This window comes from Etheostoma cragini, chromosome 4 (assembly GCF_013103735.1).
Source record: "Etheostoma cragini isolate CJK2018 chromosome 4, CSU_Ecrag_1.0, whole genome shotgun sequence".
Lineage (NCBI taxonomy): Eukaryota > Metazoa > Chordata > Actinopteri > Perciformes > Percidae > Etheostoma > Etheostoma cragini.
In genome coordinates, this window is record NC_048410.1 from 13,085,436 (window position 1) to 13,110,811 (window position 25,376).

Below are 25,376 nucleotides of genomic sequence, written 5' to 3' on the forward strand. Positions count from 1 at the left end.
GCTCTTACCAACCATTTCCCCCTTTCCTCCCTCTACACAGGTGTCTGATCTGAAGGTGGTTGTGGACAGGAAGGACGTACCACTGATTCCTACAGTGCCAAAGGCAGGGAAAGGTGAAAAAGGAGACGTGGGCGAACAAGGACCGAGAGGACCATCTGGTGCAGATGTAAGTATGACTAAGGGCATCTTGGAAGCTTACAGAAAAGATAAAAAAAAACTTGATGAAAGCCAGCAGGAAGATCATAGCAAGTCCAGATGGTTCACTACACTTTGATGCTTATTAAAATGTTTAATCAACATAATTCAGTTTAAATATTGGATTTGTTATCTCTTTCCTGTTGTGCACCAGGGTGCCCGTGGTTTTCAAGGAGAAAGAGGAGCAAAAGGGGATCAAGGGGAGCGAGGACCCGTGGGAGCAACTGGTCCTCCAGGTAGAGCCATTGTAGAGCGAGGGCCAGAAGGACCCCCAGGGCAACCTGGAGAGTCAGGCAAACCAGGAATACCAGGAGTTCCTGGGCGAGCTGGGGAATTGGGGGAGGCTGGAAGACCCGGAGAGAAGGTGAGTTGAGGAGAGTTGGGTAAACAAATGAAGACTTTTTTAATAGACTGAACATGATTGCTAATACGATCTGTCTGTATTTCAGGGGGAGAGAGGAGAGAAAGGTGACAAAGGAGAAGCTGTAAGTGGTTGTGTCACATTGACATTGTTTGTTTTGGTCTTCCACATCAAGGTAGTGAGAAGAATTCTTGTTTTATGTAAACATTTCCACGCCAAACTGTGAATTTCTTCTGTTTTCAGGGTCCAATGGGCCAAACGGGAGCAGTCGGCCCACAAGGGCAAAAGGTAAACTCCTTCTAATGCTCGCTTTTAATGCAGTCTAAGATTTAAAATTTTGTCAATATAAGATACGCAGAACATAGAATGGAATTCATAAGCTTTGTGTGTGTTTGTGTGTGTACTGTAGGGAGCATCTGCTGACTCGGTACTGATTGGTCCACCTGGGGTCCGAGGCCCTCCAGGAGTTGTGGGACAAAAGGGAGAGCCTGGTGCTGCAGGATCACCGGGGCCTCAAGGAGAACGGGTAAGATTTGAACATGATACAAATAATACAATGTCATGTTGATTTGCCATTCACAGCAACATAATTCAATTTGCAAATGAGCTACTTTGAATGTGTCTTACAGGGTTTTGCAGGATCTCGTGGTGATAAAGGAGACCGAGGACAGTCTGGAGAAAAAGGACGTGACGGCTCACAGGTGAGCTGGCTCTCAGGTTTAATCTATTAGAACACTGTGATAATCACAGACTTCTAAAGTGATGAAAATCTGATTTTGATCTGACTGTTATTATACTCAAGACATGTTGCAAAACTATTTAAAAACTTTTCTTAGATGCTATCTGTGTTTGGTCATTTCAGGGAACACCAGGAGAACCAGGAAAACCTGGTCAAGATGGGAAACCGGTAAGTGTGAAGTACTGGTCACTGGAAGTCATATGCCTGAATGTGAAGGTGACAATATTGTGCTTTTTGTTTTTCTAATAGCCCATGATATAGTAATTATGTTTTTGGTGTAGAGACACTTTATAAGTTATTATTTAGTGAATATGCCTTTCAAGAGACTTGGTAAGTGTGTTTTTTTTCTTTCTTATGAGAATAACTATATTTATAGTCTACCATTTATAGTTAATAATGAATTAATACTATTCTTGCTTATTGCATATTTGTCTTTATTAATGAAATTAAATAATAAACCAGCAGGATTCCAGTTAACATCAAAGGATACATTCAGGTTTCATCTTTTTTCTTACCATAGTATTCACAGTGATCAAACACAAATTATGTGCTGTATGTCATGATTGCATCATCGGGTGCAGGAATACATTTTAAACAAGGAAAGGAGGGGTATATTAAGCACATCCTCACAATTTGTGTTTCCTTCCCTCCATGTCGGAGCAGGGCCCAACAGGGCAAGCTGGTCCACCAGGTCAACCAGTGAGTAAGCAGTAACCAGGCAAAGGGCCCTCCTCTTAGGCTTGATCTTCAGCGCAAACCACTGGGTTGGCTGATGGAGCTCTCTTTTTCCCATCTTGGGCCGAGGCTTCATAGATCTTTAGACCGTAACCTTTTGCAGCTGTGCGGCTAACACCTCACTCTCTTACTTCCTCTCTCCTCATATTTGTCTTATCTCTGTCCATTTCCTTTTCTGTGTTGTTTGTCCCCCCCCCACCCCACCCTACTGTCATCCACCTTCCTCTGTCTTTCATCCTCTCCAGGGCTTGCCTGGGTTCCCAGGAGTTCTAGGCAGACCGGTAGGTTCTCTGCTGCTGGCTGGCATGCTTGAGCTCTGGAGGAGGGAGGGCTGGGAAAACCTGTCCCTGTGGTATTGGATCCAAGAGGGGAATGGACCAAAGCATTAGAGATACCAATGGGCGTTAGTTTAGACAGGGAATAGCTTGAAAGAGACCAGAACAACCTGTGACCAGGATCCACACATCGTCATGTAACTCCCAGGAAAATCACCTGTCACCTCTTTAATCTGAATGCAAACATCATTCTGGAACCTGGGGCCTGGGATAAGAGTCACCCCTTGATCGGCTCCTCATAAAATATGAATCAAGACCACCCAAAAGCATCCGCGTGAAACTCAAAATTTGACTTTTGCTGCTGATTTGTTGGAGGAAATGAAAGTAAGTCAGTTGACTGAGCTGAAGCTCTCGCCAGGATTCAGTGTAAAATAGCAGAGGGGAACGAAATTGGGTATTTGGTACTCCCAAAAACTACTTTGTCGTCTATTCGCTTGAGTGTGCTTATCGTGCATGCAGCTGTGCCTGCTGTCTGTTGTGTGCTTATCCTTCTCACTGCACTGAATTTTCAGAGCTAACCATGTGTCTCTTTGTTGATCATCTGTGTTTGTGTTGTCCTACCTGTTGTCACCAGATGTTTTTGTGTATTTGTCAATCAGTGACAAGTCTGTGTATTATTTATGTAAACTCCGTGTTGTCCTATTATGAATACATAAAGGAATGTATTTATTTTTAAGAACTTAATTTTTTAAAACATATTTATGCATAAATATGTTGCTTAAAGGAATAGTTCGACATTTTGGAAAATACAGTTATTTGCTTTTCTTTCCGAGAGTTAGATGAGAAGGTCATTACCACTCTCACATCTGTTGGTTAGGTATGAAATCAACAGCCAGTTAGCTTAGCATAAAGAATGGAAGCAGTTAACCTGGCTCTGTCCAATGGTAACACAGAATTTGCCTACCCGCACCTCTAGAGCCTACTAATTGACATGTTCAATCTGGTTTGAGTTGAGTTTTTTTGGGTGTAGAGTTTTGTAATCATTGAGGTTTCCAAGCAATCAGCGGAGACTTCAGGAAATCAAGAGTGCTATCAATGTCCTTATCTAACTCGTAACAAGAAATTGAATACGTTTTTCCAAGATGTGAAAACAGTCAATTAAATTGTTGCTTGTGTGCAGTGAGAATTTGATGATGAATATACTGTATGTGACTTTTATTTTGCTTCTAGGGAAACCCAGGAGAGACTGGCATGAGGGGGCCAACTGTAAGTATCACACTGTTGACAAAGCATGCATAAACATTCACAGACTCATAGCACCAGCAGTTTACATGTTGTGTGTTTTCAATTAGGGCCCAATGGGTCCCAACGGGCTTCCAGGTCCCTCAGGTGTGAAGGTGAGTTGACTACATATCGGTGTGCTACCGTTACAAGTGTTCTGATATTCTTTTTTGTTTCTGGCCAAAGTCCTAAAAGGTTTTTGTCTGTCACAGGGGAATCAAGGAGAGCCAGGTGTTGGTGTCCAGGTAAAACTAATTCACTGGTATTTTACATCTTGTAGACAATAGGTTGAATTGCCCTAGTACCTTTTTTTTCAATCTAGAAGTGAAGTTGTAGAATAGATCTGCAGTGTGAGTTTTTTTCTCCCGTCTGCAGGGTCCTCCGGGTGCCCAAGGGAGCACAGGTCTGCCAGGACCAACAGGTACCCCCGGAGCTGTAGTAAGTGTCCTTCACCGCTTCTCATCAGGAAAAAAACAACTGCTTTCACACTTTCTCATGCTTTTCATCTCATGGTGTGTGTCACTTTGTGGTCCTTCTTACCACCAAATGCATTTCTCCCTGCAGGGTCCACAAGGCCCTCCAGGACTCTCAGGCCAGGTGGTGAGTATGCAATCCTGATCTGGCTGCTACTGTTGCTGCACTGGGGAGCACAATGAGTAATTGTAAAATTGAAGAATGAATGAATAAATTTCAATTACAACTGAAATGGGAAGGTATTTAAATATGTACCAAGCTCTGGTGACAAATGGCAGCTTCAGAACATTTGATTGTAGCTACAACTAAACAACCAGCAAACCTCTCAGCATGTCATGTTTACTGACTGTGTGAGCAACTCTTTTACAACCATTTCATTTGTCACCGTTTCATTGTCATTGAAAACGGTTTTCTGTTTGGGTAATAATATCTGACTATTATAAAATAAAAACATTAAAATAAAGTCTAAAATAAGTGTAAAACTGGGCCATATCAATTGATTATTTGTGGTGTTCAAGGTGAATTGGCCACCGGATGATCTTTTTAGATGATTTGCAACCTTTGTAGTGCACTCAAATCTAAACATGACTGCACATGCTGTGGGTTACACACTCATTAAACATTGAATATTCTGCTTCTCAGGGTGAAGCAGGCAAACCAGGGGTACCTGGCAGAGATGGTGTGCCTGGCAAAGATGGAATACCTGGATTACCAGGAAAGCAGGTAGGTGTAGGTGTGGGTGTGAATTTGTTCATGTACTTACTGTTTGTGTCAACTGTGTATGTAGTCTTTAGCGTGGACTGGGCTGTTTTATCAAGTCCTCCTCATCCCGTGTTGGCATTATGTAATTTGTTCCTTAGGGCATTGCTGGACCTCCAGGCCAGGCAGGCTTAAAGGGGGAGCAGGGAGACAGCGGCCCCCCAGGGAAGGTGAGAACATCCTGTATCTAGGGAGAAGCCTCTGGCTAAGAGGACAGTCAATGAAATCCATTTCTTTGGATGTGATCCCAGCTACAGAATGAGTTGCTGCCTGAAGTGATAAAATAAAAACTCTGTAGAGCTATAATTAGCTTCCTACTGTGCTTCCTAAGTTTTCTTACTTTAGGGCCTTGGTCAAGTTGCTTTTTGCCCACCAAAGGTTGTCTGTAAACCAAATGGTGCTCCAGAGACCTTCCCCTGCAATGTGTACACTTCTTAATGTTGTCATGAGTCCCAATGTTAGTTGGTTATATGCTGCTGCTCACTGTCTCTATGAACTGATATTGGAACTTTGATATTTCTGAGTAGGCATTAGCGGTGTGAGCCATGAGGCTGAAGGGAGAGGAACATGACAAACTCTCCAAACAGCTCACATCAGAGTGTAGACATGTATTGTTAATGAGGCGATCCATCAGTAACCCCTAGTCAAATCCAGTAAAGTAAGTACAATGGGCAAGGCAGAACTGTTCAGTGTTTAAGAGTCATTTAATCCAGAAATGTTGTTCTTCATAGCAATGTCAAATACACTGACATCGTGCTATGATGGAGTTATACCACATGGTCCGAAAATTAAAGTGCCATCATACGGTTTGAGTAGCCTTTTAATCATTATATTTTGGTGTGTTCATGTTGTTCCCCATCTTCGTTGTCATTGCCATACAGACCTAACAAAAGTAGGCTTTGTAGGAGGATGTGGCTTCACAAGATTGCAAGTATCTCTAATAAGGCTTGTGCTCTCATTTCTGTTTCTTTTTTTGCCTCTACAAATTCAATCAATAGGGTCAGCTATAAACTCTTTAACCTAAGACATGTTTAGGTGTGGTTTATGCATTTAGTTTTTCCTGGTGAAAACATGTCCAAACCACTCCAGCTCAAATCTGGGCTGTCAATATCCTGCATGTGCTAGCCAGAATTAGGAGACACGCACATTTTTTTTTTTACAAAGTGTTTTAAATATCTAGTGTAAACATTCCTTGCCATTTGGTGGGTATTTTGACGTGGGGTTAGGCAGTACAACAAGAGCGCCATCCTCCAGTGCAGGCTGTCTCAGTGGGATTTCTCTGTTATACGACTGTTATTGAGAGCATATCTTTTGGCACTTGCTCATCCAGTAATATGAGTTTTCACGTCTGGAATATCTGTCTGCAAGTGGGATTTGGGATTGTCTTGTATCAGTTCATACTGTTTGTATCTTGTAGTAAGTCTTGCCTCTGCTCAACAGTGATTTGTCAGCGCCACTTAGCCTTCAAATGGAAACTGCCTTACCATTGACACTGAAATATTATTGCCAGCCAGTTGTCTGTCTTTGAATGACTGCAGACATCAGTAAATAGGGATTGGCTCAGCATGACAAAGTATGTGCCAATTCTGCTGATGAGGATCTCAATTAAGCCACATTTCAGATCAGTGACTGAAAATGACAGAGAAGGTCACATACATTCCAAACTTTTATTCTGCAGGACTTATTAGATCACATACAGTCACAATCATCTCTGTTCTTTTTATTAGACATGGCTTAATAGAACTTTCTTAAATTTACAACATCAATATCATTACCCTGCAGATATAACACCAATCAAACACATTAAATGCAATCTATTAGTAACCTTTGATTGCACCTACCCTTATCCTGGAAAATGATATGCAATGGCCTTTTTAATTTGCTATTGTCTGTGGTGCACATTCCCCCTTGTCTGAGCCGGGAGCAATCAAACGTTTGAGCCTGGATTGCAGTTTTTAAATGCAAAACTTGAGTCAAACAGGTTTGCTGCCAGATTTCATAATGACCATATTTACTAGCTGTTAACAGAAAACTGCAATGTTTTCTCAGCATTTTGATAGGAATTCAGTGGTTGACTTGTACAGATGTGGAACAGCTGTTTCAGAGTATGTAGAAAAGCTTCAGCTGTGCAGTTAAGCAGCCAAAGCACATTCAACCACAGAAAGAGGCTCCATATTCCACAATATCTATCCACAACAACTTTTAACTATAACACATATTTTCTATCTTTTCAGCTTTGTTGTTGTCTGAAAAGAGTTTCTTACACTTCTTTTTTGTTTCCAGTAGTGTTTGTTGCTCTTTACAAACAGACAATGTTTACTTGTAAAACTTTGTCATTTTCCTTTGCATGAAACCTCTATGGGCTGTATCAAATGTATGGCAGCTGTTCTTAAGCACACATACTAAATACTAGAGTAGCTAGAATTGCTTCAAAAGCATTTATATTATATTAGTCTTTTTTTCGGATCTTATTGTAACTTTCATCAGAGAGAGGGGTATGACATGTAACAAGGTTCCCCAGCTGGAATTGAACCAGGGATGTTGCAATCCCAAAACATTGTATGTGTCTTAACCACTAGGCAACAGTATAAAGTCCTCATTGCCAGGGAATGATCACTACTATTGTCTTTTCCTCCAGACACTGTTTACAAGCACTGCCCAAAGGAAAAGACACAAAGATATAGCTTGCTTGTTTTGTACTCGTTATTCGCTGCAATTCTTGCTGTTTCTACCGTTGACATGAATGAGTGTCTCGAACAGCTCCCGCACTGCTGACTGCTCCAGGTTTAGCACCTTGGACAGAGCCATTGTGACACTGTCAGGGAGTTCACTTGTTTGATAAATAATTGGGCAACACTTTACCCATCTGCTCAGCAGCTCCACCATTTGTACACACACATACATGCACACACTCACAAAGATAGTTACGTCACATATTCCAGCTCCACAGTCTGAATATCAGCGGATCTTTCCTTGATTTGTCAAGGACAATTGAATAGGCATATTAATGACACAAGACTCTAAGTACAGAGAGGAAAAGTCTGTCATTGCCAAATACATTAAGGCTCTTAATCCTCCAGAAATGGAAAGGCTTATGGTTGGGCTTATATCATACTTGAATACCAAGGCTTTTAAGTACACATTTACGTCTTTTCACGAACAACCTTTACTATGCTGCACAGATTATTCCTATTATTTTCTTCATTATTCTGCTCTTACAGGCTTTGGCTGGACCCCCTGGACCTAAAGGAGAAAGTGTGAGTCACTGTGAAAGGCATTTAAGCTACATTGATATGCTTAACTTCTCCCCATTGAGTGGTTTACATTTTCAGTAATTGCAGCTTAGTCCAGAAATGGAAGACTAAAAAATATATTCGAGGATGCAGAACAGAGTAGCTGAATGCAGCTGACATCACTTTTCCTGGTGATGATTGATGCAGGGTCTTAATGGTGCCACACTGCCAGGCACGGTTGGAGAGAGAGGCCTACCTGGAGAAAAGGTGAGTGACCAAAGCATTAGCACTGAAAACTAGTCAGCCAGTGCCACGAGAAAGTGTAAAATGTCAAGTGAATTTTCATTAGCGCGTGTCGTTTAACTGATGTGTTTCAGGGTAACAGGGGAGACAAAGGTGCTGTTGGCAACAAAGGAGAGCGAGTGAGTACCATAATGCTGCAGAGCAACACATTCTTCAAGTTAACACAACAACATATTCACATCCTGTTGTCTGTCGTCACACAAGGGAGTGGATGGTGAGCCAGGGGAGCCTGGAGATGATGTAAGTAATCAGCTTCCACTGCCAATGTTTGTTGTCTGGAGTATTTGTTTTTACAGACTCTCACGTGTTCTATTACTGAATGTGTTTTTTTTTTTTTTTGTGTACCTTGTGTATCTTCACATTGTTCCCAATGGTTTAACGTTATCATCTGTCAGTGAAGGTTTAATGTCAACATTACGCTACCATTAGTACTGTGTAATTTAATTTAATCAGAATGAGACAAGCTGTCTACTAGGCAACATCTGGCTTGTACATGCACTAAAACTTTTAACCGTTTGTTATTATCAGTCTAGTCTAGTATCTAGTCAGTTATTGAGCCAATGTGTTCTTTTATTTAAGCCTTGGTTTTATTTACTTTTCATCATCTTGATTAAATTGTAAAAGTGCTGTGTTCTTGCCAATTTTTTTAAATGTAAACATATTGCAAACACATTTTATAAAATGTTACAGAAATGGTTTTATAAAACATATACATACACAGATTAGAACACAACAGATGATCAGATTACATAAGAGTACAAAGCTGCTCCACATACTTATTGACGTCACATCCCTGGTAGTTATTATTATAGCTTAGAACATCCTTGATAAATATTTTGTGACTAAAACTTTTACTGTGTACTAAAACTTTTAACCATTTTTAAAGAGTTAACTTCTTGATTATGTCTATTTTGAATTTACGTATTCAGAAGAACTAGTATCAGTCTAGTCTAGTATCTAGTCAGTTATTGAGCCAATGTGTTCTTTTATTTAAGCCTTTTTTATATTTACTTTTTCATGATCTTGATGAAACAGTAAAAGTGCTGTACTCTTGCCAATTTTTTAAAATGTAAACATATTGCACACAAATTTTATAAAATGTTACAGAAATGGTTTTACAAAACATATACATACACAGATTAGAACACAACAGATTACCAGATTACATAATAAAAGTACCAGGCCGCTCCACATACTTATTGACGTCACATCCCAGGTAGTTATTATTATAGCTTAGAACATCCTTGATAAATATTTTGTTAGCTCAATATGCTGTTACTGCCATATAAATGGGGTTGCTTGTTTTTACCGTATTGACATGAGTAACTGCTCAACATCCAGCGCAGGATTTTATATTAAAATCATCAAGTGCAGCATATTGATATTTAGCCGCTTTCTGCTTGGAGTGCCTGTGAAGTAATTGTCTCATTACTCATCCTGGTTATTTTTTAGTGGATTGACTTGGATGTGGATTGAAAATTAGTATTTTTTTCTGAACTCTTTTTCTCTATTAAAGTCAGTCCAATTATTTAATTTTAACTTAATCAAACATTGTCTATAGCTGTCTAAGTCTGTACAGTTGTCTAAAACAGTAAACAGACCAATTCAGACCAAGCTCCTCTGATGAGGAAGGTTTTGATTATTTGTTGTTGTTGAAGTTAACGCGGCATGTTTAGTGTAATGACAACCAAGCCGGACTCACCAATACTTATGGAACGTGTCTTCACCTGCATAATACTGAATAAATAACAGATATTTGGGGTGCAGACATTTATTACTCAATTTAAACAAACTGCATCTGCAAAAAAAAAAGTTTATTATAAATGTTTGTTTTCCTTCCAATAATATATTATTGGTATGTGTATAAAAAAGATCCCTGATTATTCATTCTTATTTTCACACCCCATATTTGTTTTTCACACAGGGGGCACAGGGATCCCCTGGGTCAAAAGGAGATAAGGTATGCTATGTTTGTTTTATTTTTAAATTTGATTAAAAATCAAACCCAGTGCATATGACAGTTATGACAAAACGTGTGTTCCAGGGAGAGAAGGGCATAGGACTGGCAGGCCCTCCTGGTCGGATTGGGCCTCAAGGTTTAAAGGTGAGTAACAACATGAGGGGAAGCATGGGATGATCTATGTTTTTATCTCTCTTATCAGTTAGTGTGATTTATCAGATCTGACACAGGTCAAAACCTAACTTGTGACTTAATTACAGGGAGATCCAGGCCTTCCTGGTCCAGCTGGTCCCCCGGGGCTTCAGGGAAAGTCGGGTGATGCTGGGCAACCTGGCCTGAGAGGAGAAACTGGACAACAAGGACCTCCTGGACCACCTGGGGAGAGGGTTGGTTGAGCCGTTGATTACACAATACCATATGCTGTCTGTCTTGATAATATATGGTTGATTTTTAACTATTGACATCTCATTTTCAGGGTCTCCAAGGCTTTGCTGGCCGTGCAGGAAATGTTGGACCCCCTGGTCCTTCTGGACCGCCTGGACAGGCAGTAAGTTCAGATCCTTTACACTGATTTAGTAGCTAGCTTCATCTAAAAGTAGGCCATATTTAGACTTGACTTTGGCGCAGCTGGACTTCTGGATTGTTGTTGGGTTAGTGCTTATGGATGGTTTTCTTAAGTTGTAATATGTAAAAAATAAATAAAATAATCAAGTTTAAAAAAAGAAAAGGTCTGACAGAGAAAGGGAAACTGACAAAAATAGATGGGTGATGATTTATATAACCAATGTTTTGTTTTCTAGGGCTCTCCTGGTACCAATGGTGTCAAAGGGGACAAGGTGATTATTCAAGCCAACACACAGTTCTGTCTACTTGCATAGATGTTAATGTATTTTTTAAAGGGTGTACATATTACTTCTGTTGCCAGGGGGAGGTTGGTGTCGGGGTCTCCGGCCCCAGAGGAGAGAGAGGAGATGCAGGGCCAAGAGTAAGACATTGTTACACCAAAGTAACATTGAAGATATCATCTAACATGAATCTGTCTCTGCATGATGGAAACTGGGGTATTTGAGTGCCTCAAATCTATCTGTCTGTCATGTCTTAGGGAGAGGAGGGCCGCCCTGGCTTGGATGGGGAGAGAGGGGGAACGGTAAAAGTGTTTCCTTTTTATCCATCACTCAGGAACATTATGTAAACCAACAAAGCAACTGAAGTCAATTTCAATGTTGTATTTTTCTGAAGAAACGACTCGCACATCCAAAAGAAATTCTGTGCAGGTGCGTAAGAAAAAAACATGAACTTGGCACAAAGGAACAAAACCTGCAATCTCCTCTTGCTATAGCATCACCGTTTTGTACAAACAACTAACAAATTCCGTCCCTCCTTAAGAGTATTTCGAGAGTAATAATACTCTAGAAGAAGGTCCGGATGAACAGAAACGTTTGTGACTGGGATTTGTTTCTTTGTGCCAAGTGTTGTATTTTCCAAAATGCCTAATTCACCAAGAGGCAGTCTGTATGCAGGCATAAAAAACACATGAATAAACCTTTATTTTTATAATGGAAGAGCTGTTTTTCATAAAGGACCCAATGTATTATATTGTAAAGCAATTGTAAATTTTCAATTGGCCTTGTCCTCCCCTATTGTGTTGAAGTGCTCATTATTTCAAAGCAAGATCAACCTGTGCTGACCATTTATCTAACTGTTCACCCTGAGGAACAAGGACATTGTGATTTCAGTTTTATTGTTCAACCAAGATAGAAACATGCATAGTGCTTTTTCTGCAGCGAGCCATATACAATGGGAGTGTGTGTTTGTGTGTTCATCAGGGTACCCCAGGGATTCGTGGTATTCGGGGAGAAAAGGTGAATACCGCTGGTCCTTTTCCCATGTTTGTGTCGTCATGCTAGCTGTGTCCCCCGAGTGTTCTACTCATGTCAAGCAGTGAATAAAATTGACACGCGTGAATCAAATGCTTTGCTCTCAATCTCTTTGTTTCTTCCAGGGAGACGTGGGGCTGCAAGGTGACAAAGGAGAGAAGGTGTGTGTATAAGCTTCACCACTGCTTGCTCTCTTTTTCTTTCTGTCTTGCTTATGTACTTGTTTGTTTTTGTAAAGACGACATTGACACAAAAGGGAGAAAGGAAATAAGACATAGTGTCTGTTTTAAGAGCTTATTTTTGGTGAAAAACAGGAAGAATATTTTAATACACACAATGTAAACTAACTGTGATACTAAAAGTGACACTGCTTAAGAAAAGGTAACAGGATGTTTTGGCTTTGGGGAGAAGCCAGATGTTTACAGCTGTAATGTCCCTCACAGGGGGACACTGTGCTGGTGGGAGGACCTGCTGGAGAAAAGGGCAACAAAGGAGAAACAGTCAGTGAACATCCGGATGGTTCCAAATGTTGATTATAGTAAAATGTGTTCTTACGCTGTACAGTATATGTGGTTTTGCTTGTTGTGGATGTCCCAATTGTTTTATTTTAGGGTGACAGGGGACCCAAAGGCGTGCAGGGAGAAAAGGGGGTGAAGGGTCAAGAGGGTCCTGTAGGGGAGCAGGTACGTTTCTTCTTGACGGGACATACTGTAATAGTTTTATGACTGCCACTGATAATCATTTGGTATTTATTTATTTCATTGTTTTTCTGAGGAATTGACAAATACGTTTTGAAGGAAATTTCCAAAAATAGGGAAAAATTTCCTCCTGGTTTTTCAAAAATCCAAGGTGTCAATTTGCAGATGTTCAATTTCCACTAATGGGAAACGGAGAAAGATTTGTTGCATTTTAAAAGCTGAAATCAGCAAATGTTTGCAAATTCTTGCTCAATAACAAAATGAAAACTAACCCTAATCCATCAGAATTGATGTCAATTAATTTTCTTAATTGCTTAATTGACTAGCTGTTTTAGCATTGTGAGCCTTTTATCTAGACCTGGTAAACCCCGCCCACTCTCCCGGCGTTCTGGTTTCACCCTGCAGCTCGGTCTGGAAACCTGCACGTTTAATTCTCCTGCTCCAGTTCACAATTTTGCGGGAACCAATCACAAACTGGCTTATCTACCTGGTGCGCTATTGGCGGGTCTAACACGATGACAATAGAGAAGCGAGCAAGCAGCTTCTTGTTTACATTCAACAGAGCAGCCACCAAAGCGCAGCCACCCGTTGATGCCGCTGTCGCTCTCACCCGGCTCGTTGGTCTGATTGGTTGAAGGACCATCCAATTGCGTACAGAGTCATTTAAACTATGCCCGTTGGTCACGCCTCTTGTGCAGAAAAAAACACAGAGCAGACTCCCCAGACCAATGCTCAATCTTAAATCTATTGACTTTGGCTTGGTCTGGTTATAGCCATTCTACATTTTAATCTGAATTAGAGGTGGATGAAATATTGTCAATACTAACGTGGATCTATCAATTGTTTATTTAACTCAAATTTGAATCACTTTACTGTAACACAACCAGGAAAAGATGACATTTAAACAATACTCGTAAAGTGCAGTAACCAAAACCCAAGATAAGTTGTCACTGTATTGACATTACAAAGGATCAATATGCATATTTCTGTGTATATTTGACATCAGGGTCTGAGGGGAGAGCCTGGAGAAAGAGGATCCACTGGGTTCCCGGGTGCCCGTGGCCCTGGTGGACAGAAGGTAAGATGAGCATGGATAATAATGTGATAACGTAAACCAGTGTCATAATTAATAGCAAAGCCAGACGCAGTAAGTACACTTAATACTTTGACTGCGCTGATTACTGTAATTCTGTCGTCTCTCTGCAGGGAGAAGCCGGCCAACCTGGAGTACCTGGTGAATCGGTCTGTGATTTTAATTCCATCCAAATACAGATTTAACATTCCCTATGTGTCGTTTTTTCTCTTTGGTGGACAGAATGAGGCATGGTTTCTGTTTTTACTTCCAGGGTTTACCAGGAAAAGATGGGCTGCTGGGGCAGAGGGGTGAAAAGGGAGAACTTGGCATTGTCGGACTGAGAGGAATCAAGGTGTGTGTGTGTGTGTGTGTGTGTGTGTGTGTGTGTGTGTGTGTGTGTGTGTGTGTGTGTGTGTGTGTGTGTGTGTGTGTGTGTGTGTGTGTGTGTGTGTGTGTGTGTGTGTGTGTGTGTGTTTTCACAGTCACAACTTGAAAATAACATACAATTGATATGATTGCAGAGGGGGAATACAAATTGTGTCATAATATGTGCCCGGCTATTTCTTTGTGAAAGAAAGTCAAGGCAAAGAAATAGTAGCAGATAACTTTTGTTACCTTTTACGTAGAGCCAGGCAAGCTGTTTCCAGTCTAAATGCTAAGCTAACTGACTGCTGGCAGTAGCTTCTTATTTATTGCACAGGTATGAGAGTGGTATTGATCTTTAAAACTAATAGTCTTTCCTAAAATGTCAAAAATATTCCTTCCAAGTTTGTTCTGTTTTCGTGGTGGAAAATTCTGAAAGGCAGTTTTTCCAATGTCATTAGCTGTCTGGTTTTGTGAACAGTTTTAAATTGAAGACAAGGTGTGACATACAGAAGTGACGCAGTTTTAGTAGGATACATTTATAAACAAGAATGATAGAGTGTACAGTAAGGTCCAGCCTACTTTTTTCATGTAGTAAAATGAATGGTACAACAAAGTAGAATGAGAAGCATTGAAGTACAGGATATCTCCATAGATAGGTACAATGGTGCAATATGTTGGTTGACCATTTTGTATCTTTAGTTTCTAAATGATATGTAGGTAATCCAAATGATATTACAACGCTCAGACTTGTACTGCTACTCTTTAATAGAGTTTTTAAGAGTTACTAGCCACTTTTAGCCTACAAAGAAACACTGTGTTATAAACTTTATGTCCGTCTATCCAGATTCATTGTGTGCCTTTTTAAAAAGAAGATACCAGTGTGCCATCAAATGTACATGTAGGTTTAGCAAACTGGACCAGACACTCTGAGTCCTCTGCAGCTGTAATAACATGTGTCTTATCCATACACTGTATAAAGCTCTTAACTCCCGTTAGCAGGAGACGATAGAACCCAATTCTGCGTCATATCAGTCACGGTTTCGAACTTGCTAGACAAATTGGGTCATTTTAACTGTGTGTGTAAGTGCTGGAGTACTGTCTGTGTCTATGGATGGTCTCTCTGTCCCGCTGGTTCAGAGCATTTGTCCCCTTTTACCAGCCTCTTCATGTGGCTCTGTCAATGATTAACTTATGTGTTTCCAGGGTGACCGAGGACCCAAGGGGGCTTGTGGAGGCAATGGCCCTAAAGGAGAAAAGGTAGGGTTGAGGCAGATAGATAGAGACCCCCCAATTTGTTTTGACACTGTTCATTATTTGGACAGAATAAAAACCCAAAGAAACGGTAACCATAGAAATGGAAGCATGTTTACATTTCACAATAGCTGGTTGTGTGTGAAGCTAGATACTGTATCTTTTTGTTCTGATAATACTTTAAACTTAAATACATCAAATGAGTCAGACATGTATGAGTCATGTACTGCGTGGTGAGTACTTGAGTACTTAAGTACTTTAAGTGTTGGCTTTCAGGGAGATGCTGGTATTCATGGACGATCAGGCCTACCAGGAAGAAAAGGCGAACAGGTATGAGTAATATCTGTGGAAGAAAAATGGGCTCTTTGTGGTGTATTTTATGCCTCTGTGTGCTCCTTAAGAATGGGTATCTACAGGCATGTGTGGCATCTGTGTGTGTTTCCAGGGGGAAATCGGACCATCTGGGGCCCCAGGGACCCCCGGGAAAGAGGGACTAGTCGGTCCCAAGGTATGCACTGAAGAAGTTGTTCTTAACTAACTCTAAATGTGTTCAAATACGAAGCGTAACCACTGTTTTTGGTCTGTGCAGGGTGACCGTGGTTTTGACGGGCTTGCAGGACCCAAAGGAGCTCAGGGAGAGAAAGGCGAACGGGTGAGTTTCTGTACGGCAGTGTGTGCATGCGTGCTGTATCTAATCACCATGTAATGGATGTACTCAGAAGCACAACATTGCTCATCTTCACAACTACAGGAAACCTTGAGATCCGTGACTAACTGTCTCTGTGCTTCATGTAGGGCACGCCTGGCGTACCTGGTCCTCCTGGTCCCAGAGGAGCGGATGGGGTCCAGGGCTTGACTGGCCCTCAGGGACCAGTTGGTGCAAAAGGCCCAGAGGGCCTCCAGGGACAAAAGGTGACTATCCTTACTTTTGCTTGAGCTCATTCTACACTCTTTCACATGTATGGGGAAAGAGATCTTCGAAAGATATGAATTAGAATATGATGTTTCAACAAGCCCTTGTTACACCAGCTATTGGCTGCACCATCAGTTATGACTGTGCACACATTTTACATTGATCTAGCAAAGAAAAATAATCTATATTGGAAGAAAGAATAGACAAGAGTGTCAATTGCTTAAAAGTTAACCACCGTTTGTTTTCAACCTAGATCCTATTTTCCTAGATGGGAACAACATGGTTTAAAATTGGTCCATTATTTAGCAAGATCCCTGCAGTCGGCAGTGATGAAACAAGCTACAATGTAAGTTAATAGAGCAATTGCCCAGCTTGTATTTACCTTTACAAAAGTGCTTGTTTTGCCACTGACAGGCTCTGATTACTATTCTAAGTGTCTGACAATATTATGGAAAGAATTTCTAAGGGACGTCAACCTTTCTGTTAAAGAGTAAGATCCTTTATTTTAAGTATTAAGCAAGACCGCTGCCGACTTGCTTAATACTGGACCAATGTCAAAGATAGATGTTCCCATCAGTCACTTAGACACAAAAACATAGAAAAATGGTAGGTAGCCTGTAACTATGTGAGTGCACAAATCATCTTTTGTTTTAGACAAGAATAGGATGCAATACTTCTATAAAAAGAAAAGTCTTTCTATTTCTGCGTAGTTTGTTTTTGTCTTTCTTCTTCACCTGACTGCTCGTTTCGTGTGATTTCTGTGTACTGATTCATGATCGCTGACAATGTGATGGGTCCTGCTGGCACATCTGCTGCATCATCTTTTAAATAAAGTAAGCTGGCGACAGGAGAGCAGGGCCATATGGATTCTCTTTGATGGGTGCACCTTTTTTTTGTCAACTTGACACTACCTAGAGTCAACCTGTTCTTTACCAAAACCAGTATTTTTTAATTTTCTTTTTAATGTATTACATTGTTTGGCTTTTATTGACTATATTGATGGGACACATTGGGAATGGAATGCAACAAAGGGCTGCAGGTCAGAAGTGAACCGGCGGCCGCTAAGACAAGGACAGAGCCTCAGTACATGGGGTGCACACTCAACTGGGTGAGCTCACCAGGCGCCCCCAAAACCAGTACTTTTACTTTGAACCATGAAAGGACAGTTCAGCCTATGATCTGCTAATGGGATGGAAAAGCAATCAACACTGTAAAACCTATAGTAATACGATATACTGATACAGAACTGCATTATGACAGTAAGACATGTTCGCGTTACAGTTGTATTCTCTGTGGCTGTGATATCCTCGTAATTGTTAAATCACTTTTAGATACTGTGTGTATGTGAATTGAAGCAGCATAAGTACCGGAAATACAGTGCCAACTTATTTGGACAAAAAGATGCCAGCGCAACATAAAAACTTTCTTTGTTTTTGCGGAAACTATGCAGCCAAATCACTACTGCAGACATGTTGTAACGTTTTGCTTGTGTGACAGGGAGAGAGAGGTCCAATCGGTCCTGCCATGATTGGTCCACGTGGTATTCCGGGGATCCCGGGGGAACGAGGAGAAGCGGTTAGTGTCATAATTGTCTCTGTGTTATTTATTTGCCATACAGTTTGACCAGGTCAGGAAATCCTTGAGACCCTTATCCAAAAACATCACCCTCACATGTTGAACTTCAATATTACACATGCCACAGTGTGCCAGATGCATAACATATTTTAGGGCGACTGAATTCCCCTGTTCAAGTGAGCTCCTCAGCACCAGACTTCATCACTTTTGAACTTTTGACAGTTAAATTTCTATGGACCAAAAACTGGTTATTTCGTATTGACAACAACATATTTTTAAAGCTTTTGCCAGTTTTACTTAATTTTGGTTCCTCGAAAGCATAACGTACACAAGACGTCACGACTAAGAAACAAAATAAACTATATTTCTTTATACATCTGTAGACGTCAAGATTGCTTATTTTAACCTCACCCTTGACTTTGCATTTGTTTGCTGCACCTTCTCTCAGCCTAATGAATAAATGTGCTGCAAGCCTCTCTGTGGGTCATCTGTGTCCTAATACCTGTCCATGTTGCAGGGAGAGTTGGGCCCAGATGGAGCCAAGGGAGACAGAGGAGAGCCAGGCATGACGGTCAGTGCTTGAGCCTTACCGTGGGGCTCAATCTGAAGACGCTGACACAAAACAGCACACACACACGCACACTTACAAAGAGTTGATATTAGGGTTGTGTTAGTAAGTTGTTGTTTTTTGCTCTGTTCCCCTTCTTTATTTTGAATTCAGGAGTATGAGGTCAGAGAGTATGTCCGCTCAGAGATGAGTCAGCACTGTGGTGAGTCTTTCATGCAGCCTGCATTGCTAATTTATAACAGTTGTCCCCAAGTTGAACTTCATATGGTAATCACAGTATATGCGTCATAGCCTCATCCAAACTCTATAAAAATATGATAGAAAAGAAGCTGCAGAGAACTGCAACCGTATTATGTCTCTTTAAGCTGACCTTTTTTATTCTGTCTTTCTGCTTTCTTCCTGTCCATCTCTCTGATCCTCAGCGTGTGGAGGTGAGTGAGCCATTCGACTGCAGCAGAAGAGGGTGGACAGCAGGGCTGTGATTTAGCATGAGTCACAGCAGTACACTATACCACATATACTGTTGCAGTCTTTAGTGAAAGTTGTCAGTCCCATATATTGTATACTTATTATAATGCTTTAGGGCATTTGCCCATATTAAGCATTTTTGTGTGTGGTTCAAGTAATCATTTTACGTCAAACAAAGTTCTATTACTTGTTTTGGTTGCATTTGTTTGAAGAAAGTATCAAGGTGGTGTAAAATTTGCTTGTTGTCCAGTATAGTCCAATTATTTTTGACATTACTAATTTACTTTTTTTTTTTTTTAGTCTGAAGTGCCTTTTAAAAATAGTTTTTAAATTAAATTGATCATGCTAGACTTAACAGACTTTCTCAAATCAGTGAGAAGAGATTGCATTAAATATTTAAATCTAATTTCAAAATCAAATGATCAACTAGCCCAAAGTTTTATGTAATGGTTTTGCTGTGAGACAGCAGGTAAATGGTAATTTGGGTATTTTTCAACATAAATCTTATATTAAAGTCCTCTCTCCCATCTCACTCTTAAAACATCCACGGTTCCACACCGCTGTCTTCCAGTAAGTCACCTGGCAAGATTTCAGAACAAGACTTGACTCTCTCTTGATGATGATCAGACACAATCTGAGCCTGACAATGGCAAAAACAAGCACTTTTAGTGGACGCACATTGACGCTGCGCATTTTCTGCCTAGGGTTACAATGCAGCCTGGTTTCATTTATGCCAATTACAGCGTTCACACTAAATACTGGACCAATTTGAAAGAGTTTTTGTTCACATTAGTCATTTATTACTAGCCTGGAAATCCAGACCAAAATCCAAGGGCGGCACCAAGCGTGCATTTGAAAATCTCACTTCATGCATTTGGATAACACTACGGCCAATGACAACAACACACGAGGTAACGTGTCCAGAGCCTCATACATTTAGCTACCAGCGGAGCTAACTGGTAAATCTGTTTAGCTCTCCTCTGGTCCGCCTATATCAGATACACCGAATTGATTGGTGCAGCTCGGCTACAAGGGGATAGATGATGAGCAGCATTACTCAATGGCAGGGTAATTCGCTGACCAAATTCAAATTATGCTCTTGCGAGAACTCTGGATTTACAGGGTACATTTATACACAAAAGCATCGGAAATAGGGTCCAGGTTGAAACATACTGAAATTACCCTTTAATGGATATGCAGTGTTACTAAGAAACAGATTAAAGCTAAAACAAACCTTTCACTCATGCTTGATGTATTTATTATTACCCAAGAAATAGTTGTTTCATAATGAACAAATCAGTAATGGTTTTAGTCTGCAGTGTTTAGTTGAATCCGCCAAGTCAAAAAGTCAAAGAAATGTTTGACTAGAGTGCGACACAAGCAGTGACTTGAGTCCTTGAGGATTACAGCCAGTCTTTGCAAGATTACCTCATGTATGACCAGCCTTGCAAAAACTATGTAAATCCTTTTAGCTGGTGTGTATGCTGAACGGTGGAATGATTTTTGTGGTGCTTTGGGGTCGTTGTTGGCTCATGTTTCTGAAGGTTTTACTACCAGAATGTTCGGTCCTTTCCTTTTTTTCATCATTTAACCTTTCTGGCCCTCCTTTTCTCTGTCTTGTAACACTTACCTGGTCCCTCTCGCTCCCCTGAATCCTGTCTCTGCCTCCTCGGTGTGTCCCTGATCGCTCCTCCCTGTCCTATCTGGCTCTCTCAGGTTCAGGTCCAATTAATCGGTCCCAGCCCCCGGTCAGGGCTCGGCCTTCTCCAGATCAACAACTGGTCCTGAAGGGGGAGGAGGGTGAGTGTGTCAGTCCAATGCTCTGACTGTCGGCCTTGATCTGTGTGTCTGTCTGCGTGTCCGTCCCTAACAAACAGGTTTTACTTGGTGAATCTGCGTCTGGAAACCTCTGAACACTGGGTGGTTTTCTCATCAAGAGAAAAAGAGGACTCCATTTATGTTTATGTTCCACATAATGTATTCTGTATTTCGCGTTGCATATCCAGACAAGGACAAATATTAGTGTATAGGCTGTATTTCACTGACTGTTCCCTACCTGAATTTAGAGGCTTTTTGAGTTGAGTTAATATGGTTGACAGCCTTCCCTCTATCTGAAACTTGGAGGTTGTCAGGCGGAGATGAAGGATCTCTGACTTGTGTGACGTTGTATTTCTCTCAGGCCGTGAGCTGCGCGTGGTGGTGAACACCAACGACCCGGACTACGAGCATATCTACTCAATCGAGGCCTACGACGACCCCTTGGATGAGCTGCTCTACTTCGCTCCCTCTACCAACCAGAGCGATGGTACTGTGTTTCATACTGTTTCCAATTCTATTGTGCAGTGAAATAGCATTTTCCAACACACTGAGCATAAACCAAACCAACATAGCATGCTTGTAATTTGTGAAATGAGCACATCTGACACAGTTTGTCGAATACTGGGAATCCCCTTTAACTAAATTATAATGTCCCCAACATTAGTGAATTTGTTCACATACTTCAAACTTATGTTTCATGTGATAAACAGAAGATGGTGTGCTACATCTGTGCCCATAATTCAGTTAATTAAACAAATTTGTCCTGGAGGAGCGTTCCTCATTATATGTTTGTTCATTTTGCTTTGTGTTAATTTCATGACGTTACAAGACCGTGTTGGCCTTGCATATTTTCTCACACAAGCCTGCTGCAAGCACACACCATCCTGAGACTTTGAACTTTCACGTAGATCATCCTCTTTAAAACGTATTAATTAATTTGTTCTGCTTTTCCTATTTATACTGAATGTCTATTGTGTTGTGTTGTGTGGACAGGTGAGGTTGTCAAAGTTGAAACTGACAAAACAGTCAAAGTTGAACCAAACAAAGAATCCACTGCTGACGTTACGAAAAAAGCAAAAGTTACACTTCTGAAAGCAGTCAAGCCCAGATCAGTCAGGTCCAAGAGGAGAGTCAAAGGGGAAGGTAAACGAGCTTATGTGCTCTTCTGTTTTTGCAGAAAGCGTTAATTCCGTCATCCTGCCTGCCTGGTGTCTGACCCTTTCTGCATGTCTCAGGCTGCATTGGCTGTTTGACTGTTGACTTAAACATTGTAATTTCCCCACTAGAGGTTAATACAACTATTTATTATTATTATGCAGCACAGTGGTTCAGTGGTTAGAACTTCTGCCTCACACCAAGAAGTTTCTGGGTTCCCCACTAGAGGTTAATGAAAGTTGTTGGTGGTGGTGGTATTATTATTATTATTATTATTATTATTATTATTATTACTATTATTATTATTATTATGCAGCACAGTGGCTTAGTGGTTAGCACTTCTGCCTCACAGGAAGAAGGTTTTGGGCTTGAATCCAGGTCGTTCTGGGCCTTTCTGTGTGGAGTTTGCATGTTTGCGTGGGGTTGCTCTGGTTCCTTCCCACCATAAATACATGCATCTTAGGTAATTAAGACTACCGTTGAAAATTAGCTGACTGGCTAACACTGGCGCATTTACAGAAAGTTGATTAATGTGCATTGTCCTAATCAAATAAATCAATCTACTATTAAAGCCATGAATTAATCCAGTAAAATAAAATACAAAAACAAAGAATAATATTTATTAGTATGTATTGTAATAAACAGATTGGTTTTTCTTGAGTCATTCAGTGGTCATGAATGCTTGTTTTGGGTCCCCTTGCTGCTCTGCCTCTGCTTCTTTTGGCCTGGTCTGCCCTTTTTCTCATTGTGTGCACGTTATTGTGTCTCGGCGTGCACACTCTTAACTGTGTGTGTGTGTGTGTGTGTGTGTGTGTGTGTGTGTGTGTGTGTGTGTGTGTGTGTGTGTGTGTGTGTGTGTGTGTGTGTGTGTGTGTGTGTGTGTGTGTGTGTGTGTGTGTGTGTGTGTGTGTGTGTGTGTGTGTGTGTGTGTGTGTGTGTGTGTGTGTGTGTGTGTGTGTGTGCGTGCGCGTGTGCGTGTGCGTGCGTATTTTGCAGCTCCAGCAGACTCATGCTTGCTGCCCATGGAGGAGGGCAGCTGTGGACGATACACTATGCGCTGGTACTTTAACAATCAGGTTCAGGCCTGCAGGCCCTTCATCTACAGCGGCTGTGAAGGAAACGACAACCGCTTCCTCCACCTGGAGGAGTGTGAGGAGCTCTGCCTTGGGGAGGCCGAAGGTACACAAACACACACACACACGCGCCAGGGTATGTCAGGTATTGAATGTATGTGGACTAACGACTGATCTGTTGTGCAGGTCCTCGTCCCTTGAAGACAGTGCTATGATTGAGGCCGAATACTCCTCAGCCACTGGAATGTTAGCCTTTATATAGATTTTATAGATCGTTATTTTGTCAAATGTCAATGGTCAGGATTTTCTTTTGTTTATTTATTGTTTCTGTAAACCCAACCAAACTTTAGCCCCGGTTGAGAGGGGATACAAGAGTGCCTCATTACTTTGTTCTCCAAACCTTGCAAAACAAAATAGTTTTACTATAGTTCTTTTAGGTTAAAAATACTTTAGTTTTTGTGCACGAGTACATTTGCACACTAAAGAAGTGTCCTTGCATTCACCCTGATTTTATCAGTTTATCTTTACCATAATATTGAGGTACTCTAGTACCTTTATCCATTTCATGTTGCAAACAGATAATAATATTTAATTGAAAGGGAGCGGACAAATTTCCTGACTCACCTTACAGAGTAATGCAATCATTCTTGAAGTTACAATCTCAAAGACCTCTGTTGTTTTTTGTCTCACTTCCCAAACATCCAAACAGTGATACCTATGTGACGTTTACTCGCAACAATAGCAGGGACCGGAAAATAAAACATGCTTCCCACTTGTTGGCTCCGCCTACTCTCTCTGGCAGATCAACCACTGCTTGGGATTTTTCTGGGAATGTCGCCAGAGACATTCATCTCTATAAATACTGTAGATATCTGCATATGAATGCAGTGTCTCTAGGCGAGACAACATTTTGGTATTGGAAGCAATCAGGTTTCAAATTCTAATGCGAGTAGTATTGACCAATCTCGTTTGAGCGGGCTTTGGTCAAATGAAGGTAAACAGTTCATGCGGAGAGCACAAGAGGTGGAAAGCATTGGCCCTAATGCAATTCAGAACCCGTCAGCTATCGGCTAGTTTTTTTTCTTCATCTGATTTAAAAAATAAAATCTGCATTCTTATGCATATTTTAGTATACCAATGACAATTCTCAACTCTGTTTTGTTTCTCAAGTGGCTATGCAGACCAGCCTCACGGAAGAGGAAGTCTTAGCCTTCATATCCACTGCCTACACCAAACCCCCCAAAATATTTGCCATTGCCCCCAGAGGATATAAATTGTCGCCAGACTGATAACCGATGGGTTCTGACATTCATGGGCCATAGGCTCAATCACCACTCTTTTACCTTGTTCGGCAATATTTAGTGGCTTAACAGACATTTACTGAAATTAAAATCTTCGGGATTATTGCTTCAAGTAAATACCAATATGGCAAAGTTTTTGATTTTGATTTTTTATTTTTTTTACAGATAGCACAAACTACACCCTTTTATGAACTTCATCAAACTGGTACATACTGCAAGGATACTGTGTTATTAGGTGTTTTAGTTATTTTGCTCACAGCTCATATGTGACAATGAATTAAAACTGCTAAAGGAATTTCTACAAAAAGGTTTCTACAAAGTGTAAACTTAATTTTTACATACATTTTTTATCCTTATCAACAATAACATTGCATTGCAAAGTACAGAAAGTATATAAATCTAGACCAAAAGTAGAAAAGAAACTGACAATAACTAGCTTCAACTAGCTAACAACACTCTGTGATTATTGTTTTGTTTTTTTACTGCAGTGCTCATTGGGAGTTGAAATTAACTTCTAAGGTTTTCATTTACAATTGACTTGATTTAACCAGGAGATTTTCATCCCCATCAAAGCCCTAAAGCATACTCTAACGGCAAGTCACCTAATACAATCTGCCGATATTGAACGAGGCTTTTACTTCACAAACCCCAAGTGTGTGAAATACATGCAAGTAAATATACAGTATATTGGGTTATTATGGATAAAAATCATTTGTATTAAATATGAAGAATCAAGCACAATATTCTGCCAATCTGTTGTGTATATAATGTATTTCATTGTTTGGGGGAAGTTGTGTTTCTTATTACAACTGCATGTTTACCTGTCAGAGAAAAGGTGCTATTTTTAAAGGTATTTTTATACTGTGTAAAGAAGATGGAAGTTTTTTTTGTGTGGTGCTGTAAACCATTCTGTTTTTGTAGAA

General features: G+C 40.7%; 1 protein-coding gene across 4 annotated transcripts in view; it reads left to right on the forward strand.

The window, feature by feature from the left end:
• The window catches only part of col7a1 (collagen, type VII, alpha 1), a 62,040-nt gene extending 37,787 nt beyond the window's left edge, over nucleotides 1-24,253 (forward strand). The window contains exons 73-119 of one of the 4 annotated variants that reach the window (XM_034869960.1): nucleotides 41-166; nucleotides 350-559; nucleotides 645-680; nucleotides 800-844; nucleotides 966-1,082; nucleotides 1,186-1,257; nucleotides 1,419-1,463; nucleotides 1,959-1,994; nucleotides 3,536-3,571; nucleotides 3,658-3,702; nucleotides 3,799-3,831; nucleotides 3,962-4,024; nucleotides 4,151-4,186; nucleotides 4,703-4,783; nucleotides 4,921-4,989; nucleotides 8,041-8,076; nucleotides 8,260-8,319; nucleotides 8,430-8,474; nucleotides 8,560-8,595; nucleotides 10,280-10,315; nucleotides 10,400-10,459; nucleotides 10,576-10,701; nucleotides 10,791-10,862; nucleotides 11,116-11,151; nucleotides 11,241-11,300; nucleotides 11,418-11,462; nucleotides 12,142-12,177; nucleotides 12,318-12,353; nucleotides 12,636-12,692; nucleotides 12,804-12,875; nucleotides 13,897-13,968; nucleotides 14,097-14,132; nucleotides 14,237-14,317; nucleotides 15,535-15,588; nucleotides 15,859-15,912; nucleotides 16,028-16,090; nucleotides 16,172-16,234; nucleotides 16,378-16,494; nucleotides 17,993-18,070; nucleotides 18,588-18,641; nucleotides 18,792-18,840; nucleotides 19,061-19,069; nucleotides 20,823-20,906; nucleotides 21,286-21,411; nucleotides 21,918-22,067; nucleotides 23,076-23,258; nucleotides 23,339-24,253. In XM_034869960.1, the coding sequence (XP_034725851.1) occupies nucleotides 41-166; nucleotides 350-559; nucleotides 645-680; nucleotides 800-844; nucleotides 966-1,082; nucleotides 1,186-1,257; nucleotides 1,419-1,463; nucleotides 1,959-1,994; nucleotides 3,536-3,571; nucleotides 3,658-3,702; nucleotides 3,799-3,831; nucleotides 3,962-4,024; nucleotides 4,151-4,186; nucleotides 4,703-4,783; nucleotides 4,921-4,989; nucleotides 8,041-8,076; nucleotides 8,260-8,319; nucleotides 8,430-8,474; nucleotides 8,560-8,595; nucleotides 10,280-10,315; nucleotides 10,400-10,459; nucleotides 10,576-10,701; nucleotides 10,791-10,862; nucleotides 11,116-11,151; nucleotides 11,241-11,300; nucleotides 11,418-11,462; nucleotides 12,142-12,177; nucleotides 12,318-12,353; nucleotides 12,636-12,692; nucleotides 12,804-12,875; nucleotides 13,897-13,968; nucleotides 14,097-14,132; nucleotides 14,237-14,317; nucleotides 15,535-15,588; nucleotides 15,859-15,912; nucleotides 16,028-16,090; nucleotides 16,172-16,234; nucleotides 16,378-16,494; nucleotides 17,993-18,070; nucleotides 18,588-18,641; nucleotides 18,792-18,840; nucleotides 19,061-19,069; nucleotides 20,823-20,906; nucleotides 21,286-21,411; nucleotides 21,918-22,067; nucleotides 23,076-23,258; nucleotides 23,339-23,367 (3,165 nt within the window). In that variant the 3' untranslated portion in view covers nucleotides 23,368-24,253. Of the gene's footprint in view, nucleotides 1-40; nucleotides 167-349; nucleotides 560-644; nucleotides 681-799; nucleotides 845-965; nucleotides 1,083-1,185; nucleotides 1,258-1,418; nucleotides 1,464-1,958; nucleotides 1,995-2,275; nucleotides 2,312-3,535; nucleotides 3,572-3,657; nucleotides 3,703-3,798; nucleotides 3,832-3,961; nucleotides 4,025-4,150; nucleotides 4,187-4,702; nucleotides 4,784-4,920; nucleotides 4,990-8,040; nucleotides 8,077-8,259; nucleotides 8,320-8,429; nucleotides 8,475-8,559; nucleotides 8,596-10,279; nucleotides 10,316-10,399; nucleotides 10,460-10,575; nucleotides 10,702-10,790; nucleotides 10,863-11,115; nucleotides 11,152-11,240; nucleotides 11,301-11,417; nucleotides 11,463-12,141; nucleotides 12,178-12,317; nucleotides 12,354-12,635; nucleotides 12,693-12,803; nucleotides 12,876-13,896; nucleotides 13,969-14,096; nucleotides 14,133-14,236; nucleotides 14,318-15,534; nucleotides 15,589-15,858; nucleotides 15,913-16,027; nucleotides 16,091-16,171; nucleotides 16,235-16,377; nucleotides 16,495-17,992; nucleotides 18,071-18,587; nucleotides 18,642-18,791; nucleotides 18,841-19,060; nucleotides 19,070-20,822; nucleotides 20,907-21,285; nucleotides 21,412-21,917; nucleotides 22,068-23,075; nucleotides 23,259-23,338 lie in introns of all 4 variants that reach the window. The other 3 variants (XM_034869959.1, XM_034869963.1, XM_034869961.1) reach the window with 3 other exon arrangements.
• Nucleotides 24,254-25,376: the final 1,123 nt, after the last annotated feature.